The sequence below is a fragment of the Cyprinodon tularosa genome, unplaced genomic scaffold (assembly GCF_016077235.1).
Source record: "Cyprinodon tularosa strain WSP-4 unplaced genomic scaffold, ASM1607723v1 ctg246, whole genome shotgun sequence".
In the NCBI taxonomy this organism is placed as follows: Eukaryota; Metazoa; Chordata; class Actinopteri; order Cyprinodontiformes; family Cyprinodontidae; genus Cyprinodon; species Cyprinodon tularosa.
In genome coordinates this window covers 1626812-1647550 of record NW_024038913.1, presented here as the reverse complement: position 1 = coordinate 1647550, position 20739 = coordinate 1626812, and the positions used below count along the sequence as shown (strand labels likewise).

Here is a 20739-nt window from a genome sequence, read left to right as displayed (position 1 = left end):
CACTCACTCCAGCTGCAGTCCACTCTTTGTGAATCTCCCCCACATTTTTGAATGGGTTTTGTTTCACAATCCTCTCCAGGGTGCGGTTATCTCTCTTGCTTGTACACTTTTTTCGACCACATCTTTTCCTTCCCTTCGCCTCTATATTAATGTGCTTGGACACTGAGCTCTGTGAACAGCCAGCCTCTTTAGCGATGACCTTTTGTGTCTTGCCCTCCTTGTGCAAGGTGTCGATGGTCGTCTTTTGGACAACTGTCAAGTCAGCAGTCTTCCCCATGATTGTGTAGCCTATAGAACTAGACTGAAAGACCATTTAAAGGCTTTTGCAGGTGGTTTGAGTTAATTAGCTGATTAGAGTGTGGCACCAGGGGCCATCAATTTTGAACCTTTTCACAATATTCTAATTTTCTGATATGATGAATTTGAGATTTTCATTTGTTGTCATTTGTAATCATCAAAATTAAACAAAATAAACATCTGAAATATATGAGTTTGTATGTAATGTATGAATATAATATACAAGTTTCACTTTTTAAATGGAATTACTGAAATCAATCTACTTTTTCATGATATTCTAATTTTATGACCAGCACCTGTAACTAATAGTGTGCAGCAGGGCCGTGCATAGACCACTAAAGGGGCAGGTGCTCAAAAAAAAAAAAGGGCACATCTTATCGCATTTTAGGACAGAATATTAACAAAGTCACATAGCTTTCAGAGTTTAATGAACAATGATAAATTACAAAATTGTGAGACATACAATCAAAGCTAAGGGAAACACAAGAACAACAGCCTAATGTCTGTATGATAAAAATACTGAATCGATAGATAAGAACAGCTTTTCCTCACCTGGCTCTCTCCTTCCGCTCAGTAGTTCTTCAGAGAAAGGCGCGCCGCGTCCTATACTTTACTCCGTTTAAACCGCTACTCTTTGCTAAAGTAGAGAAATTATACAACGTTCAAAGTTTTCCGTTGTCTGACAAGTAGGAAGCCTACTCCAGTATTTTCACCAAAAATTATATTTTTTAATTCACAAAAAAACTGTTCTGTAATCATTACAGAACAGTTTTTTGTAAATTAAAAAACATAATTTTCAATGTAAAAGACTAAAAGCACAGAGTAAACAGTGTTTTAGATCAAACAATACTGCATCATCCATGGGGCTCATTTGGTTTCACTTACATGTCTATTCAGGTTGACATTGGAGAGGCGGTGCAGACTGAAGACATAGCCATCCGTCCGATCATGGTTGATCTTGCTTAGGGCCAAATGAGCAGTGGCCACAGTGTAATGTGGAATATTCGCTACCTTTAGCTCCGCAGTTAGCCGCCTTATCTGACTGTGAGAGAGGCAAGTGCATTGTCACCGGCAAAAGGTCAAAGGTAACAATGTTACCGGAGGGCTTATTGTATTGTTTTTCTTGCCAAAAAAAAAAGATAATAATAATAATTTCAGTACATGTGTCAAAAAAAAAAAAAAAAAAAAAAAAAAGGACCAAAAGGGCACATTGGGATCATGGAGCAGAAGGGGCAGGTGCTCAAGCCCCCTTAGCCCCCCCCTCTGCACGTGCCTGGTGTGCAGTGTATCTTATAAGCAATAATACAGGAAACAAGAATACTGTTGTTTATATGTTTTTCTCTTACTGGGAAAAACTGTAGTCCACCGTACAGACTGTTATTCCAGCTGTAAGTGTCCTGGGAACATCATTCTCAGGATTATTCTTGTGATTACAGAAATACAAAAGTTAGTGTAGTGAATAATATTAGCAAGGATTATAATACTAAATGTTTTAATTCTTTGATTTAATATATGGATTTCTGTAACTAGAAGTGGTTATATTTATGCAAATTCAAAGACACTGTAATAATTTAAAGGCGTCTCTAAGGGAATAGAAGCAGGAAGTCATTTAACTAATAATGCAAAGCAGGCTGCCAAGGTTATTGATATAAACAGGTCCCTCTGTTCACGTGTTCAGAATATGAGGAGAGACAAAACATCACCTTCATCTCTGCCATACACACATATCTGGACACTTGAAAACATGCTCATCTGACAGGCTGTGAGAAGAGCTTGGCTGTGGACTCTGTGAGCAGCTGAGACTACTGAGCAAGGTTAAGGGTTTGTGCTGGCTGACGTCACTAGAAGGAAAAGACTGGGACTTTTCCATACCTCTTGTAGACGATGCTGTAACAGAACCGAATGAACAAAGCAATTTTAGCTTTTATTTTAGCTTCCCAGGACTTAAAGCAGAAAGTATGTATTAAATATTTCAAGCTTCCCCAATAGAATATGCTGCACTACCTCTTCTTAAGTGATGAAACTTTATTTTACATATAACGGTTCACTTTTAAATGTTTTTCTGGATTATGAAGAGCTGCTGGACATTGTTGAACAGCAAACTGAGCTCTGGTTGAATTTGTCCAAGCAATTACAACAGGGTGAGCATGGGCTTATGTATTATTACAAGAATGTGAACTCAGTGGACTTCAGCAACTGAATAATAGATTAGACACATAATTGCATTTGTATATTCAGACCACTTAGAAGAAGAAGTGCTGAACAGATTATCCTCCCAGATTCAGAGAGAAAATAGAGATTAGAAATTTAGAGGAGGTAAAGAATCAAAATTGTCAAATGGATTTTCTTTTATAAATAGCATGCTGACGAAGGGAATACATAAAGGAAACGTGAGTTTTTCAGAGAGGGAGAAGATAAACCACTGCTCTTAAATCTTCACATTTGATGTACACCCTTGTTAAAATACTATTTTTAAATAAATATTTTACTTTAAAAAAAATATAAAAAATTGCCCACATATACTCTAATGTTGAATACAATTGAAAAAAAAAGCCAAATAAAACTCATAAGAGATAGAAAGCTGTAAAAACCAGATAGTGAGAAACCTTTTCTTTTAGGTTCAACACTCAGTTGCCGTGACTACCTGCATTTACATTTTCTCCATCAAATGAACCAGACAGAAATGTCAGCTGTCCTCAGAGGACTTTTTAAAATTTGCTCTCTTTTATCTTTCTGTTGAAGCCATGATTTGAAGAGAGTTTTTAAAATCACTTTGCTGCACATAGCTTTCTATCAGAAAAAAATAGAGAAAATTCCCCAGTATTTAATACCATGGCAACGTGAAGCCCTTTACCAATTGTTGTGGAACATTTGGGTGGAAAGGGACCTTACAAAATGTGGACATTGGTCCAGAGACAAATGGGGAGGCTACAGAGTGTGACGGTTTTAATCTTCCAAATGTGGGGTTCATGTACAAGTCCTTCCAAATAATTAAAAAGATTGAAGGTTCATGAAAAACGGTGGGATTATAGTTTAACTAAGCCTACCTGGACCTTTTGTTCCATAATTTTAGATCACACATTTGACATAAAACAAATCCTATCACCAAAAATGACGCAAAGCTCACATAAAGGATGGTGGTTGCAGAGTTTTGTAGTTACTTCACAATTGGACTGAGTTTTTTTTTTTTTTTTTTTGTCAAGATATATGAAGTTATGAATATTTCCAGCACCAGCCAAACTAAAGTCCTTAAGTGTCGGGTCAAATATTTAAGATGAAGACATTACATTTTCAGTAAAACAATCAGATCAAGCTTGTATCTATGAACAAAATTTTATCTGAATAAATCTGTGGACTAAAGATGCTTGATCCAATAGATCTGGAGAACTGAACCTAGACTGGGCAACACTAGATGCTGAAATTGTTAACAAACAGTGTTTTAGCAAAGTATTAGTCTTACAATCTATACTGTTTTGTAACTCTGATTATTGCATTCCTTTATAGTCCTCTAAATTGATGTTGTTGTTTTTTTTTCAGATTTTATACACAGGAAAATCTCCAAATATTTGCTAAAAGCTTTCAAAGGGACCCAGTATTATTTGATTTATCACAAAAACTACAGGTTTGACAGGGGGTGTAGAGTTTTAACAATTTTATCCGTAATCTTATAAATAGTATTTCAATATGTATGCAGTGTAATGAGGTGATACATGAACTGTCATGAGCTGCAGCCTGGTTTCTAAGAGAATCCTAAAAAATAAAAAAAATATGAGGGTCTCATGCTCAGAAAACGGAGGTCATCTTCGTTTGAGCCGTTGATTTCCTAGAGTGTAAGGATTCACCAAATCAAGGTGTTTTTTTACATTCAGTCCATGTTTTCTTTTTCTATATATTTATTCATGTGAACACATGTAAACCTTTCTATAGAATGACAAAAAAGGAAATATTAGAAGGAATCTGCTTTAAATTAAAAGGGAATTATTAAGTATAAAGGCAGAATAAAGAATTGCATTGAACTTGTTAAAAAACTATATACATGTAGATATGTCCTGAATATGCAGAAAAGATGGATATGTTGACAATGTAGAATATTGCTAGGATATTAAAACACACAAAGAGAGTAAAAAAAATCACTGAATTCAAACCTCATTTGATTTTTGTCCATAAATCTGTCAGTGCACAAATTAATCCTTTATTAACATTCTGTTTGTAGCTAGAAAAGGCAATTCATATCAGCTAAAATAAAGGTAATGTTTTTGGAATCATAAACATCCAAACCCCATACAGATAGGACCCAGGTTGGAGTTCAAACCCTCAGAACCCTCTTGCTGCAAGGCATCAGTGCTACCAAGTAGGTCAGCCCTTAAAAGTAGAATATAAAACTTTTGGGGGTATTATTTTTCATCAAATCAAGATGTGAAATACCAAAATAAATATGATAAAATTGAATTATTTATCTGGATTGATGCTTAAAATTGAACACTAAACAGCTAAACGTTTTATTTATTAATGAATGATCTGTATAACCACGGTTTAAAAAACTAATAAACATTAAACTTTTCCATTGAGAACACATTTCAAATACCGTCAGAGGTTTCTGTAAAAACAAAATCTGGTTTGATCAAGGCTCAATTGAAAATACTAATTTGGTTTTCTCTATTTTCCATGTTTTTTCCAGCCTAATCTTGCCTTTAATATCTGTCATTTTGTTTACACAAGTTTAAATCAAAAAGAAATTTCGTTTGGAACAGCTCTATGGACAATTTCATATTTTTTAAAGTGGAGCCTTGAAAAAATAGTAAAAATGACTGTAAATTTACAATTCTGACATTTTTTACTATTATTATTATATTTATTTATTTAGTTATTATTGTTATTTATTTATTTTTGCATTTTGACACTCATGTTGGGATGTAAATAATCAGTTTGTTTTTTCCGCGCTCCCTGTGTTTGCGTGCAGGCGGACGTGCCTACAGAGGAGCAACAGATCCCAGCGCATGCGCACTTCATTGTTTTGACTGAAAATGCCGTCGGTTTCGAAAACGGCGGCCAATGCGTCTCCTCAAACCGAGAAACCTACCCACTATACGTGAGTAACGCCGCTGCGAAGTATTCGGAAAAACAATTAATTTCAAAAATGCCAACCGCTCGTGCAGCTTTATGCGTCTGCACGCCTGCTATTCCTCAACTCTCGTATGTGCGTTAAAACATGGTGCTTTTCCTGGCTTTGTGACTGCCTTACGTTACAACGACAGCTAACAACACCAGCGTCAAGCGAAAGAGGAACGTCTCCATTTGCTTTGTTTACGATAGTCCGTTTTTAGGTGGTTTCGCCACAGAATATATTTGAATCGTGTAATTAAAACTATGCAGAGTTTTTGGTTAGCTAAATAATTAGCCAGGAACTCCCTCACATTCTGCTTGTAAATAGCTCGGCCTTATTTCAAGTTCCTTCTTTCTACGCACAGTTATAGGCGGACGTTCGGATGTTGTGAACAACCGTTACGTAAAAAGTAGGGCGTAGTTAGCGTCCAGAATTCGGGGAGCCAGTGTATACTCTATAGTAATCTACAGCGAGACACGACGCGTCGCCGTGCTTTTCCTTTTGCTTTTGTCCGCTCGTTGCTAACCGGAGATACGTTTTTAAGCCCAGCTAACGGCGTTGCTTTGTGTTTCTTCCATGTTGCAGCTACTTGAAGGAGTTCAGGACGGAGCAGTGCCCGTTGTTCCTCCAGCACAAGTGTACGCAGCACAGACCCTTTACTTGCTTTCATTGGCATTTTCTAAACCAACGCCGAAGACGACCTATCAGAAGAAGAGACGGGACCTTTAACTATAGCCCCGACGTCTACTGCACGAAATACGATGAGACCACAGGCATCTGCCCAGATGGAGATGAGTAAGTCTTACAATACAGTTACAATAAATGCAAAGTATCTCACGTATCAGTGACATCCTACACAGGACTGCCAACTTTTCACCAAACCTTGGGGTGAGATTTTGAAATAGTTTCCTGTCAGGGTTAGATGAGGTGCAGCTAAAGGTTGGAGGTTTTCAGAGGATTTAACTCAAACAAAGTGACAAAATGTGGATTTTTTCTTTTATAAAACAGTAAATGTTACTGAGTAACAATAAGTGATCTGAAGTTATGTCTAACATTTTTCTCACAATATACATTATTTTCTACATTCTGGTGTTTTTTAGAGAATTTAAATAAAGCAGAATGGGCTCTGCTAAAATACTTGCATCTTAAATATACTTAACTTTGTTAATTAATAATTCTCTGCAGTTCAAGTATATTAAACAATGGAGAACTTATAAGTACTGGATTCCTGGCACTGATACAGGAACCAGTGCAATCGAAACCTATGCAAACTACACTGTGTATGAGTATTTGGTAATAGGCTAAGGATTAAGAATCTTCATTATATTATTAATTACAACCAATCTTACAATTTACAAAACTGCTAAACATTGACAGGAGACAGCACTTCTCTGGATGTTTCATTTGAAAGGTGTGATAGAAATTACATTTTTAAACATATTCAATGGACCAAAATAAAGATAAATTAATAAGATAAGTAATGATAAAAGAAGAACATCCCTGTGGTTTCTCCTCTATGAATCCAGGATAAATGAGTTGTTCTGCACACCCTCTCTGAATGTGGTTGGTCTTTTCTTGGGTGGTTGATCTTTTAAAAAATAAAATGCAATGTTTTTTTTCTTGTGTTTTTTTGTGTTGGTTTAATTAATCCTAAATGCACTAGGCTGAGCAATAATTGCCCTATTAAACTTATGAGCAAAACATGGTCCTTGTGTGTTAGCACTAAGGTTGTATTAAAAACGCAGACTGGATTTTGACCAGCATGGTATTTTTATACATATACATAAGTGGAACAGAGTTGAGTTTTAATGTCATTTTTTTAGTGTGAGAAATTGGGAATATGGAGTGAGAGTGTGTGAAGACACTGAGATGGGTGAGTCTCACTCCCAATGGGTGAGAGTTGACAGCCCTGCCTAAATTAACTAATGTGGCCATGGCTTCAATATATGACTTTAAAGCTGGAGTTTTGGGAGATGTAAGTACAAGTGGAGTTCAGAAAACCTTCTCATTGAGTAACATAAAAAAAACTTATTTTTCAGCTTTTTTTTATTGTCATTACACTGTCACAAGTACAGAGAAACAAAATACAATTTCTGCATTTAACCCATCCCCTTGGGGAGCTGTGGGCTGTCATTGTGCGGCCCCCGGGGAGCAGTGTGGGGTTAAGGGTTTTTGCTTAGGGACCCATTGTGTCAGTCTGTGGGAGTGGGGCTTAATGACTATTGTATATGTTGGTATATCAACCACTGTCTACATTAAGAGAAGATGAAATTCTGGGGTTATGTTCTTCTTTACTTATTGAAATCTGAAAAAGTTGTGACACTAAGTCACATATATCTGCTTTAAAAAATAAAATAATCTGCAATGGATGTGTTAACATTTTATGTTTTATAGATAGACGTAAAAAGTAAATCACAACTAAAGGTACACTTACAAAAAATTTTATGATGTCACTGTTGTCCACTTATTTTGAAAATGATAATGAAGAATATTTAAGCAGTGTATGAAAATACTTTTTCATTTGTAAAAAGTACAAGTAAGTGTCTTTGAAGTAGTTTCAGAAGTACTAAAGCGATTATATTAGGTGGGTTAATCAAATATTTCGATAATTGGCAACTGATTAAGTAATGATTATTAACTGAAGTATATAGAGTTTAAAACGTTAGAGGAGTTAGAGGAGTAATCAAGCCAAATCTGTGCAAAAAAAATCAATTTATTCTGCATTTAACATGAAAAACCTTATTTTCAGTGAATATGCTCTTTTTAAAACTGAACAGCTAGCATTTCTGTGCATTTTTTTTAGAATGGATGGAAACAATTATTGAAGCCTTATTTAAGAATTTAGAAAATGTAAAATTATTATCTGATACAAATACACTTTTATAAGAAATGGTAGAAGGGCTGACGGTTTCTCGCCAAATAATCCAGCTTTGTTGTGTGACTTATAAACAATACCACATTGATTAAATCCCACTAAAGTAACATGTACAGTATGCAGCAATCCTTACAGTTCCTCTGTAATAAAAGCTATTTTTGTATGACCTTGTGTGTTGCTATGGCAACTCCAGCTCAAGAAAGGACATTTTTTTTTTTTTTCAAGAAGCTTGCTGGTCACACATTTTCAGAGCATTAAAGGGCTGTCTGTTTAAAAAAAAATGTCTGCAACTAGAGCAGCTTCTTGCAACCATGAAGATGTGCTATATATCTTATTATGTAATTATCCTGACAAATCATGCATAATTAAGGCTACAGGCTTGTTTTTGCAGTTACACTATGGAGATGATCAAATCTAAACCCAGCTGTATTTGAAATAACATTAATCTAATGAAGATCGTTTCATTTAATCAAATATCTCCATTTTCTGTTCTCTTGTTTTCTTAGTTGCCCTTATTTACACCGCACCACTGGTGACACAGAGCGCAAGTACCATCTAAGATATTACAAGACTGGCACTTGTATACATGAGACGGATGCTCGGGGGCATTGTGTGAAGAATGGCCTCCACTGTGCTTTTGCTCATGGACCACATGATCTCCGACCTCCAGTCTATGATATCAGGTGATGTGAAAAGCAAACCCTTCTCTTATGTCTGCATTGGTTTGTGCACAGAATAGGGCTGCAACTAACGATTAGTTTGGAAATCGATTAATAATCGGAGAGAAAAAGGTTCCTTAAGGAGGATTTTTTACAAAAGTAAACCTGGTGAAACTAAGTTTCACCTGGTGTCTGGATAGGCTTGTTCTGGACAGAGCATATTGACATATGAAAAAAGTTTATTTATTTTTTATTTTTTGGTATAATTACTGATCTAAATGGGTCACTCTGTCAGATAAAGGCATGTTTTAGAGTCTATTTTCCAGTTAATGATTAATCGATTACTAAATTATTTGATAATTATTTCAATAATTGATTAATCACAATCGGATTAATTGTTTCAGCCTTAGGTCAGAGCTTCACAGTGAGTCTTGAAAACGCATATAATAAACCTTTTAGGAATAAGTAAGGCCATAAAATTATATATTTTTTTTAAATTTATGGTTAAAAAAAATATATATTTATTTATTTGTTTTTGTTTGTTTTTTTTCATGTTAAATATTGCAGTGGTTTTAGGATCTTCTGTCTTTAGAAAAAAGCATGAAATAAGTTTGTTTTCTCTTTGGTCACAGAGAGATCCAAGCACAAGAGGCCCTCCAGAATGGCCAGTTGGGGTCTGGGGAAGGCATCCCTGATTTGCAGCCCGGTGTTCTGGCCAGTCAAGCTATGATCGAGAAAACGCTGACTGAAGATCCACGCTGGAAAGGTGAGTTTGAAGAAGATTGCAAATGTTCTCTAGTTGGAAAGGAGCCAACCTATTTGATTGTTTGCTTAATAAAATTAAAAATATAATGTTAAAGGTTATTTTTCTTACTTTACAGATACCAACTTCGTGCTAGCCAATTATAAAACAGATCAGTGTACTAAGCCGCCAAGACTATGTAGACAAGGCTACGCGTGTCCCCATTACCACAACAGTAGGGATCGAAGGCGAAATCCAAGGAAGTTCAAGTACCGGTGAGCTTTTGAGCAGTAGTATTTAAAAAAAAAAATGTGATGCATCCTTTCTTTAAAGTGTTAACATGTTTTTAATTCTTTGCATGCAGGTCAACTCCTTGTCCTAATGTAAAACATGGTGACGAATGGGGCGAGCCTTCAAAATGTGACAGTGGAGACAGTTGCCAGTATTGTCACTCTCGTACGGAACAGCAGTTTCACCCAGAAGTGAGTGAGGCTTGTTTAGTTGTTCTAACTATTCATTAGAAATTGATTTAAATTTTTGAGTTTTTTTTTGTTTAGAAACCCCTTAAAATGCCAGATTTTGGGATTAAATTCTGCAAAAAAGTTGTTCTTAAACAGAGTTTTCACTGTGAAATATTCTTGAGATTATCGTCTCGTCGACCAAAGAATGTTTTTGTTTTTTTCATTCTAGATCTACAAATCCACCAAATGCAATGACAAACGACAAACAGGATATTGTCCCCGAGGACCATTTTGTGCTTTTGCACATGTAGAAAGTAAGTCTAAATATCAGAAATTTACAATTCTTACTGTGTTATTTCAAAATGGCAATTCAAATTCTCATTAGTAGAAATGATAACTAGTTATGACCCAGTTATCAAGAAAATCCAAATCTTTCCTCATGCCATTACCATTGTTCTAAATCTGTTTTTATGAGATTTGTTTTTAAACTTTCAGACTATATAAAACAAAAATTATGACAGCTCTGCTTTGGAAGTCAAACTGCTTTAAAACTGCAGTTAAAAAGGCGCTTATATATTTTACGTTTTTGTGTTAAACCTGTGTCACAGTTATATTAGCCTAAGGTTATTATAACGTGGGAATCACACAATAAGCCATGTCTACTAATCATCAAGTAAACATGATGTGTGTTTTTGAAATGTTATCTTATTGTTTGTTGGTTGGAGACAAACTAAAATGAGTATTAAAGGTGAAACAAGTTGCACCCTGTCTTTTCGAAGGACAGCTTTCTAACTTTACGATTCCTGTTTCCTATTTTTAAGCAAATATATGCTCTAATGCACCACCTCTGTCACAAATGTTATCTTCTCAGAGCAGAAGCTTCATAAGTAATGTGTAAAAAGAGCTACAGCTTGTTATACTGACGGTTTAGATCAGGGGTTTCATATCTCGGTGGTATAATGGGCCACTTCAGCATTGTCAGCTGGTTGCCGCTGTATGTATGAAACTGCTCTGGTATTATTCCTTTACTCTAGGGTTACAATATTTTGCAAATTGTTAATTCTACTGATTATTTTATTTGATTAATTTATTGTTAATCGGATAGTTAAATGTTCCTTCAAGATTCATTGATTACTAAATTAGTTTAACAATTATTTCAATTATCAATTAATCACAATTAATTCAACTAGTTGTTACTCTTAAAAAAAACAACATTTTATTGTATTGCATCTTATGCCTCATTTTGGCTTATGTAGGCTGGATAAGTTGCCATGACAGCCTGAGTTTGATAGGTATGGTTTAGATTGATGGATTAATTTTGGATCTTTTCAGGAATCCCTTCTACAGAAGAGACCATGAACTCATTGCTGTCAGCAATACATTCGAGTTCACAGTCCCAGCTGGGCTCCCAGCAGTTTTCTGAGTGTCCAATCCCTGAGTGGACCAGTGGAGCCAACCCTAGCACCAACGCAACTACTAGCAATGGACAAGTAGGACATGTATGTTTCCTCTGATTTCAGTCCTCAAATAGCAAAACTAACTGAGTGAAATTGTTTACATTACTCATTATCTTTGTTTTTCTTATATTTATCATACTTACCTTTTTTTATTTTTATTCGTACATGTTTTTGCTTTATGCATTATCTGTTTTATAGATTTTCATTCCATTCATTAGTTTTGTTGTCTGTCTGATAAAGCAGTTTTGATTTCACTTGTTATTTTTTATCATCCGTTTGTTGAAGTCATGTGCACTTTTCTTTCTCAGGTTTCATGTTCTAGTAACTCCACTGTAACACCAAGCTCAGGAAGCGACAGTTTGTTATCCCCAGTGGGATCCATCAGCAGGCCAATAACCCTTACTAATAGTAGTTTATGTTCAGAGTCCACCACATCCACTGTCTCATCTCTGACGTCTAACTATCCCAAAGCTCCCGGCTTTGAACGTGAGGATCAGGTACACAGAACTGCTCTGTTCAGATCTAGAAAGGATAGAAATCTACCAATTTAAGACACTTTTTATTACAACTCAGCTTTATTTTTACATTATTTTTTTCTGCTGTCTTTTTAATTTAATAGCTTAAAGATATTAAAGAGGATTTTCCCCAAAACATAAGTGTCCAGATTAATCTAAAATGACTTAATTAATGGATGGTATTCTTGCACTTGTAGTAGTAACCATTTTTAAATATCCCCACTTTCCTTGATGGGGCCTTGGCTGGTCCCCTACAATTCCTTTTTAGACATAAATCTTTATCATGATTTGTGGACATTAAGATCTAAAGAGAAGCGTCATCTCCTGGTCAGACCCTGTGATTCAGTGAAAGGGTGGAGCCAGAGTGAAAAAATGCACAGCCAGGAGAATAAGGTGGTTACTCCAGTGGGTGGAAGTTTGAGGGTATTTTCTGGGAGTTGCAGGGAAGTGGGCTGCCATTCGGCTGGTGTTGGACTGGGAAGGTCCATTTTGAATGCCCCCCCTCCATACCGTCCCGAAATTTAACATTTTGCTATATCTTAATAAGTTGTGTCTTATGGTGTCCATAAAATGAACGGCGGTTGAATTGTGGAGAATTTAAGCTTTCTAGCGATGTACAACATATCTAGATTGGTAAAAGTTTAACCAGTGTTATTTTCAAGCGTACTGCTGTGTTTAATCTAAATATACAAAATGGAGCGCCGGCTAAGCACCTCAACAATAACATGCATTTTTTTTATACGTTTTTATAAAAAAAAAAAAACATATTCACTGCGGAGTTTGCCATTTGAAATCCCAAAGTAAGTTGTTGCAGCAGCAGCAAAAACACATTAACAAATTGTAAATATAACTTGCTATGATAACGTCGGCAGAAACCTCTTCTTCTTAAGGAGATTTCCTGCTGACTAGGTGCATCCTGGAATATAAATTGGAATTGCTGCCTCTCTTGGTGAAATTCAAAATTACGGGCGAGGCGTTTCCAGTGTAGAGAACTTTTGCGAATGTGGGGGCACTGATGCACGCACACAATTCGAAAATACACAAACAGCCATTGGACATATTTTCCACCACAGAATCCTCTTTCATACTTTTAAGCTATAATCTTGACCATTATAGCTTGTTGGATTTCAAGTTTTATAATAGTATAGGTATCTCACCTAAGTTCTTACATTTCAAGCACCAAAAAGAGAGCAGAGGTTTTAACATTTACAGTCTTTTTATTGGTACAAACTAAAAGACCGGAATAAAGACACAGATGTTCTTTACCTGTTGCTCAGTATAAAAAAATGTCACTTAAAGAACTCTTAACTGTTCAGATGACGTCATTCCTTGTTAAGATTTTCTACTTTTGTGTCTTCTGTTGTAGATTAAAATCAAGGGACATATGGATCACAAACTGTTGGACCAAGAAAAGCAGGTTTGAACGTGTTCTGTGTTTCTATATTTTCTTAGAAGGATTTTACTCAAGAGCTTGATAACATCTCTGCTTTCTTTGTCAGACACAAAACAGCGTATTCTCTGTGGGGAACCCTTTGGCATCAGGTTTTACCTCCAGCATAACATCCAGCTTGGCCTCTAGTATTGGCTCTGAAAGCTCTTCACCCACAACCTTATCGACGATGAACGCAAAAGCGACTCCGTTCTATCCAGGGAGCAACACTGTGGAGTCTGTCATAGGTCAGTGTGTGTCAAACCAAAAGGCTGGGAACTATTGCTGCTTTTTGTTGTAAAATGTCAAATCTGATTCATCTCGTTTACGATCAGGGTCGGCGCTGGACCTCAAGTTTAGTGATATCAACGTCGCCTCTCTTGAAAAAGAATTAGAGGAGCAAGAGGGCAGCTTAGGACTGACAAGTAAGTCACATCTATAAAAGCAATCTCTCAGCTGTTGGTTACGAAGACATCAGCTTTTTTCTTTTTTTTTTTTTTCTTCAGGTCACAGGGTGCTTGGTGGATCTGCTCCTGTCAACATTCCAGGATCTCTGGCGCGCTCATCCTCGTTTAATTCCTCATCATCGCTCTCCACCTCCCCCCTAAGCTCCCTCTCCCAGTCCCTGTCACAGTCGTTGCTTTCTGGGACAGTTTCCCAGCAAAGTCAGGCTTCAAACATGCTCGCCAAGCAAGAACATGGCTTACTGGGAACACCAACCTCCCAGAACTCCCTGGGTAAGCTGGTTGCATTTAGATTTTTTGTAAAACTTACGAGCATTTGATTGCATTAGAAACTTCAGTAGGTTTCAGCAGCTTAACCATACTCTATATGCGTTTAGGTTTGAATGGCGGCGCAAGTAACATTTGGGACTTTGTAAGTGGCAGCTTCTCGCCGAGTCCATCACCAGTTTTCAGCAGCCTGACCTCCCCAGCCAGCAGTGCAGATGTGGCACGTCTATTTAGAGAGCTGGATGAAGCCAAGAGGAAGATCAAACAATGGGAGGAGGCCTGGCATCAAGTTAAACAAGTAGGTGTAATAGTGGTGAAGATTCTAATTCATCCAGGTCACAGTCAATCCAAAAAAGTTAAAAACAATCCACTGGACTTTGTTTCCAAGTTTGAAGATTTTTTGCTTCCCACCCAGGAAGCTTTTTCAGTTAAAATTGTCAGAATTCGGGTTGAGCTAGTAGCCCAAAAACTTGTTTTGGCTTAGAAAGCATGCCTCTGAAAGGGGGGTCTATAGGGGCAGCCAAGCCAACAATTTCCCCTAACAACCCCCGTTCGGAGGCATAGACCAGTATTGGGTATTGCAGGCTAACTAAGAACCCAAGACGACTCCCCATTCCTAAGGTGGGGACCCGTTCTTCTGGTTGAATTTGCATGTTTTAGGCAGGTATATTTACTTCAATTTTTTAGGACACTGAAAAAAGGCTTTTATGCTGTCAAACAAAAAAAAAAACCTCCATTCATTCCAGGCCTGCGAAGCTTGTCAGAAAGAGGCTCTCGAAGCAAAGGAACAAGCAAAGACGGCCGAGGCGGAGCGGCAGCTAGCCGAGCAGAAATGGGAAGAAACAGACCGCAAGCTGAAGGAGCTCCAGGGAGACTTTGATATGCTCTGTCGCGGCCCTGGAACACCTCTTCTGCGTAGCTACGGCGAGCTTGAGCAGCTCCCCTTGTCAAAGCTTCACTCCATCCAGAGTCAGCTACGTAATGACCTAGACCTTATAGATGGGGTAAGAAAGCCTAGATCTCACACATTTCATCTGTAGCAACTGCATAGCTTTAAAATAGTTTCTACCCAGCTGTTCCTCACATCCATGTCTGTCGTCCGGCATGCTTCTTCTCTTAAAATCTGCATGAGCTTTTATTTCCTAGGTTGCAGCAGATCCCAGTTCTTTTCTTCCCCCAACAGGTAATATATCAGCTTCAGTCAAAGAAATGTATAGTTTGCCAAAAGCATGATCGTTGCGTTGTTCTGCAACCTTGCCAACATTATGTACTATGTGAAACCTGTGCGCCTAGTAAAACAGAATGTCCTTATTGTAGTACAGAAATATTAAAGTGGTGATGTACAGTAACTCAAGGTACTATTTAAAGAATTAGCTCTTTTTGGAAAGCTACTAATAGATACTACATTTTTTAAACAACACATTTTCTTGTAGTGGTTAAATGATATTTGAATAAAATGATGTTTGACTGACAAAAACCGCTAGTATTAAAAATAAGGTTACATAATCTAGAATTCATTTGTTTTTTGCTCACGTTATGCACATGTTACATTAGACCCCTGTTTGCGCTCACATTAATTCTGGAAAGTTAGATCTACCACAGATAGATCAGGCACCTTTGTATTTGTATTTTGGGTAATTGTAAATTATGTTCCATAAAACAATCAAAAAAGGATTTGTGAGTCACAAACCTGACAGATATTATAGAAAATGTGGTTTAACCGGTAAAAGCGATGAGATGATCTTGCTTAAGCAAGTGAGGGTTTGTGTTTATTAAGCATGGATTTTTTGTAATTAAAGATTTCCAGTAAATACTTAGAAAAACCAGATTGAATCTATTTTAAGTGCTTATTTAGTTTGGAACATTGTTTTTATTAGAATTAATCCACCAAATATTGTAAAACTTGCAGCTAAATGTTGAGTCTACACACAAACGAAGACGGGATATTAACATAAAATGGGCAAAACTCAAATGTTTCTTTAACGGAAGAGGAATATGCTTAAATACGAAAAAGTCTGAGAGCGAATGTCTAAACGCATCATTTTAGTTGAAGCCCTGATGTAGAAATAAGTATTATACTTTAGAAAAACACCAAAAAATATTTAATGCTATATTAAACTTCTAATAAAAAAAATATTAAAGCTGTTCCTCTTCAAATGAAATTCTTTTTGGTAAATCATAGATACATTTTTAACCATTTGTTTTTTTATATGCAGCCAGTCAAGCATTATTTTGACTTAAGTTTGAAAAGAAGTCTGATTTCTTATTAAGAGCACTTTGTTAACCTGGGACTTTATTAATGGGTATATAGTAATTTGCTTTAAGCTTTTTTCTGTGGGTGTTTTTTACTGTCATGTTCTAGATTTGTACTTTTTTTTTTTTCTACATAAGCTAATGTCTGAAGCTTCTGTGTGTACTGTGAAACAGTTGAATATTTCTTGTTTCATATTGTTAAAACACAGCATGGTTCTGCATATTAAGATTTCATAGAAAAGTACTTAATAGTTTCTACTGTAGTTAGATTTATAAATTCTAATCAATTAAGTGCAAGTTAAAACTGCATTGTAGGCATAACCAGCAGCCGTTATATCAGTAAGGCACATGCTACATATAAAAGGCTGTTTTTCAATCAGTAATTATTGTTATGTAGACATTTAAAAACAAAGCTGTTCATTAGATAAGCATGTATTTGGTATAAGCCTAAAGTGGTGATATTTTCTTTTTTTTGTAGGGATCTAGCCTCTTGACTTTGTCTAGAACATATCGGCCTCTGACTCTAAAGTGCCTTAGTTATAAAGGTTATGTATGATAACTCAAAACACAAGTAGTTGAAGCTTGTGCACAGGTTCCTGCGCATTTATCTTTGCAAAAGTATCAACATATGTGAATAGATGTGTAGAAGAGTATATTCCATTATTTTTGGCCAAATTCCAGCAAGTATTTCTGCAGAGAAGGAATAGAAAATACATTTTCAACTAAAACTGTCAGTGCCTGCGTCCTGACTGTACCCTTAAAAAAAAAAACAACCCCCCATTCTGTCCTCCATCTTAACTAGCCAGCAGCTCATTCTTCTGTTGTGGTGCTCTTTTGATGCAGCTTCACTCTCTGGAATTAGGTTTTTACATTTGGGAGTAGGCAAACTTAAGGGCACGTTCAAATTTGTACAGTAAATTAGCAAAAATGCTTTTACATGTTTTTTTTTTGGAAGATTTCTGTAGAATATGAAGAATTTATAGTCGGATCATGAGCTGGATTTTGCATAGGAGTTTTCCTTGAGTTCCTCTAACAAAAAAAAGGACCTTCTACTGTGTAAAATGAAAATCTTAAAAAAAAAAAGGCAAAAACTTTTTATTCCTGCTTTAATTTCAGTAGAAAAAAATGTATCTCATAGTAAACCTTTTGCTACTTATGAATATGGGATAACGCATTGTTTACATTCTCACAAATGACAATTAAGCAACTCAGAGGAAAAAAATCATAAACTTTATCACATTTGAGCATTTTTAATGGTCATATTATAGCATATAAGGCAGACTAAACACATCTGGTATTGCATGTTATGCGATATAGCAACCACCTAGTTAAAAAGTACTTAAAATGTCTGCACTGTTTCACACTGCCAGGATATTTGTATTAACTTATATAATGTAATTAAGGCTTAATTACTTCTGCAAGCTTCGCTGCTACTGGAAAAGGTATTAATGTAGTTTCTTCTTATACATTTCGATGTTTGAATGTTGTTCATCCAATCAGATTTCATTACCTATGAGATTCTCTTATGTATCTTAAAACTTTGATCGTTTGTAAACCCACTTGAGAAAAAGGTTTTAGTACTTTTGTAAATCATACAAAATGATGTCATTGACCTGTACTGCTATAGATTTATTTTTTTTTTTATTAAATTGAATCATATTTCTGATAGAGGTGTACAGTGCAGCTAATTCGCAGAGTCCTTTGGTCTATTTTGTTTTGTCTGTGAAGCCAGCAATGCTAAAGATGTCTTGTGTGAAAAAATGTCAAAATGAACCAAAGTGGTGTTTAGTAGCTGTCCTGATGGTGTGCACTGTAAAGAGAAAAATCAACCCTTGAACAGAATTCAAACAATGCTCCAGCTTTGGCCACATTACCCGTTTCTAATAGTTGAAAGCACAAAGGTCAGTTGAACGAAACTGAGACGAGGTAAAACTTTTCAGAGCAGCTGAAACTCTGTTTTTTTTTTTTTGGATGGATTTCTAGTTTAATGGGGTTTTTCAGTAGGATGTAAATTTTCTAGGATTTGGTTTTGCTTAGACGTCTAATAGTGTCTGTTTTTTTTTTTGTTTTACCAAAGACTCGTATTGATCCCCAACCAATACTCTTCATGTTTTACTTCTGAAAGAAGTCTAAATTGATTGAATAAAAGAGATAAATCACCTAGAACCTTAATAGATAAAGTTCTTTGCTTTTATATCTAAAGTTACAGGTTTATACACAAATGTATTCAAAAATGCATGAGTCCAATTCATACAAAATATGTTTTATGACAGTTTTTTCTCTACTGGCTGACTTTAAGCGCAAATTCAGTGTCTGTTTTAATTGTTGTCTGCAATGAAAAAGCGTCTTGGTAAATGATATATGTGCTTCTAAAGTGGCCATATGGACTTCACTACAATACTGTGTTAATTAAATTCCATTTGACTTTGCTTCATCATCAGTAAATTTGCATTTTGATTGTTATGGTAGGCATACAATGACTGTAAGGTGCTTTCTTTGTGAATCTATATCTTCTGATTTTTGGGGGTTTTCTTTTTTTTATTTGTTGAATTTATGGTCAAATTTACTGTTTTCCCAGGACAGAAAATGATTGTGAAGCATCAATGACAGATACAGACAAAAATTTAACTCAACTGCTTTTGCGGTTTGCTGTAGGTGTTGGTTTCAAGAAATCCACTTGCCCTGTTTAAAGTTTTCTTTAAAAAAAATCCATATAAGTTTGTTTATTCAGCTTTCGCTTCCCCTTATTTAATCTCTTAGCAGACTAATTAATTCCAAATAAATCTGTGCCTTTTAACAATTACATCTTGATTGACTTAACAGAAAATAAATCTTTGATTAGAATCAAAATATTTGTGCCTTAAAATAATTTTGGAGCACCGCAATGCGTCGGCTTCTGGTCCAGAGCTTTTAGGGTGTATGAGCTGAAAGAAAAAATGTTAATAAAAATTATTTCAGCAGTTTGAGTTGAAAAAAAAAAAAATGTTAGATTTCATTTTCCTTGCCAATCTTTGTCTGTATTTGCCATATAGGATCAACAACCCCAGCTATATATAACCACTGAATTTACCTGAATTCTATGTTCTGAATGAGGTATTTAACACCAAAATGTCTTTATTTTTGTTTTAATAAAAAGCACCAAATAGGAAGACTTGTATATGAATATTAATCCATGTATCATGAAGCTCTACTCTACATTGGAATAGTTTGTGTGTTTTTTTACTTGTCGTTTTTTTTATTGTTTTTTTTTTTTCTGTTGTTGTTGTTGTTCTTAACCTTTATGAAAATAGAGCCAGAAAATTTATGCAATCTTGTACATTTATGAGTGTAATGTATGGAGCTGTTCAAATTAAGCAAAACTATTAGTAGGAAGTCAAATGAATTTAAACATTAAACCAGCTGGTTTATGTACTTTTAGAAATTTGCAACATGTTATTTTGATAACAAAGCTGGGAATTAATGAATGTATTGTTCTAAATTAGATATTCAACTAATAGTCTAGGTATTATGAAGCGCAGTTAATTGATTATGATGTAGCATTTAGTTGTGAACTGCTATTCAATAAAGTATATTAGAACTTAAAAAATGCAAGTTTTCAAGTTTCTATTAGAATAAGATAATTTAAGAAAAACTGCTTTTTTTTCAGGGTAACATGGGGAATTTTAATGAAGATTGTGTGAAATCTAAGGAAACCGCATCTCATGTCAGTGGATTTAGTCATTATTTATAGATTATAATACGTCCCGTCTTTGTGACAAGCTGTATGGATATGTAGGAAAATCTATTCTGATAATTGTAGAAATTATTCTGTTTGTATATTAATATTTTTTTGTGTTGTGAACACAAAAGCAGGTCCAAGTCTTAGAATATTAGATGTTTTTTTTTTCTACATTGAAGATTGTGTATCACATTATCTGTAGTGTATTAATAGTTTGTTAACACTTGTTAAAAATGTTACACTACAGTTATGCAATGGTTTACAGAGTTCACAAATTATTTTTATCATCTTGAGAATTAAAATAATTTTTCATCTGAATCGTGTGAATATTTTGTCCTGAGAAGTCCAAAACGGTTAAATATTTTATTTCAGGATACATATTTATGGATTCAGTATATGGATTCAGATTGAATATAAAGACATATTTGTACAGATCCAGAGCTTTTAGAGCAGATGGCAGGAAAGGTGGCTTAAAAAAAATGATTAAATAAAGAACTT

The 20739-nt window shown here is 35.5% G+C and overlaps 1 protein-coding gene across 2 annotated transcripts; it reads left to right on the top strand.

Moving 5' to 3' along the window:
* Nucleotides 1–5264: 5264 nt before the first annotated feature.
* Nucleotides 5265–20109, top strand: unkl (unk like zinc finger). 2 transcript variants are annotated; one of them, XM_038287826.1, is made up of 16 exons: nt 5265–5386; nt 5987–6196; nt 8783–8959; nt 9568–9701; nt 9817–9952; nt 10042–10159; nt 10368–10452; nt 11471–11637; nt 11904–12092; nt 13477–13527; nt 13610–13787; nt 13875–13964; nt 14046–14276; nt 14381–14568; nt 15017–15274; nt 15454–20109. In XM_038287826.1, the coding sequence occupies exons 1-16, from the start codon at nt 5322–5324 to the stop codon at nt 15607–15609; spliced, it is 2433 nt and encodes an 810-aa protein (XP_038143754.1). In that variant the 5' UTR covers nt 5265–5321; the 3' UTR covers nt 15610–20109. The 2 variants fall into 2 exon arrangements, with proteins under 2 accessions (XP_038143754.1, XP_038143755.1); XM_038287827.1 differs by lacking the exon at nt 11904–12092.
* Nucleotides 20110–20739: the final 630 nt, after the last annotated feature.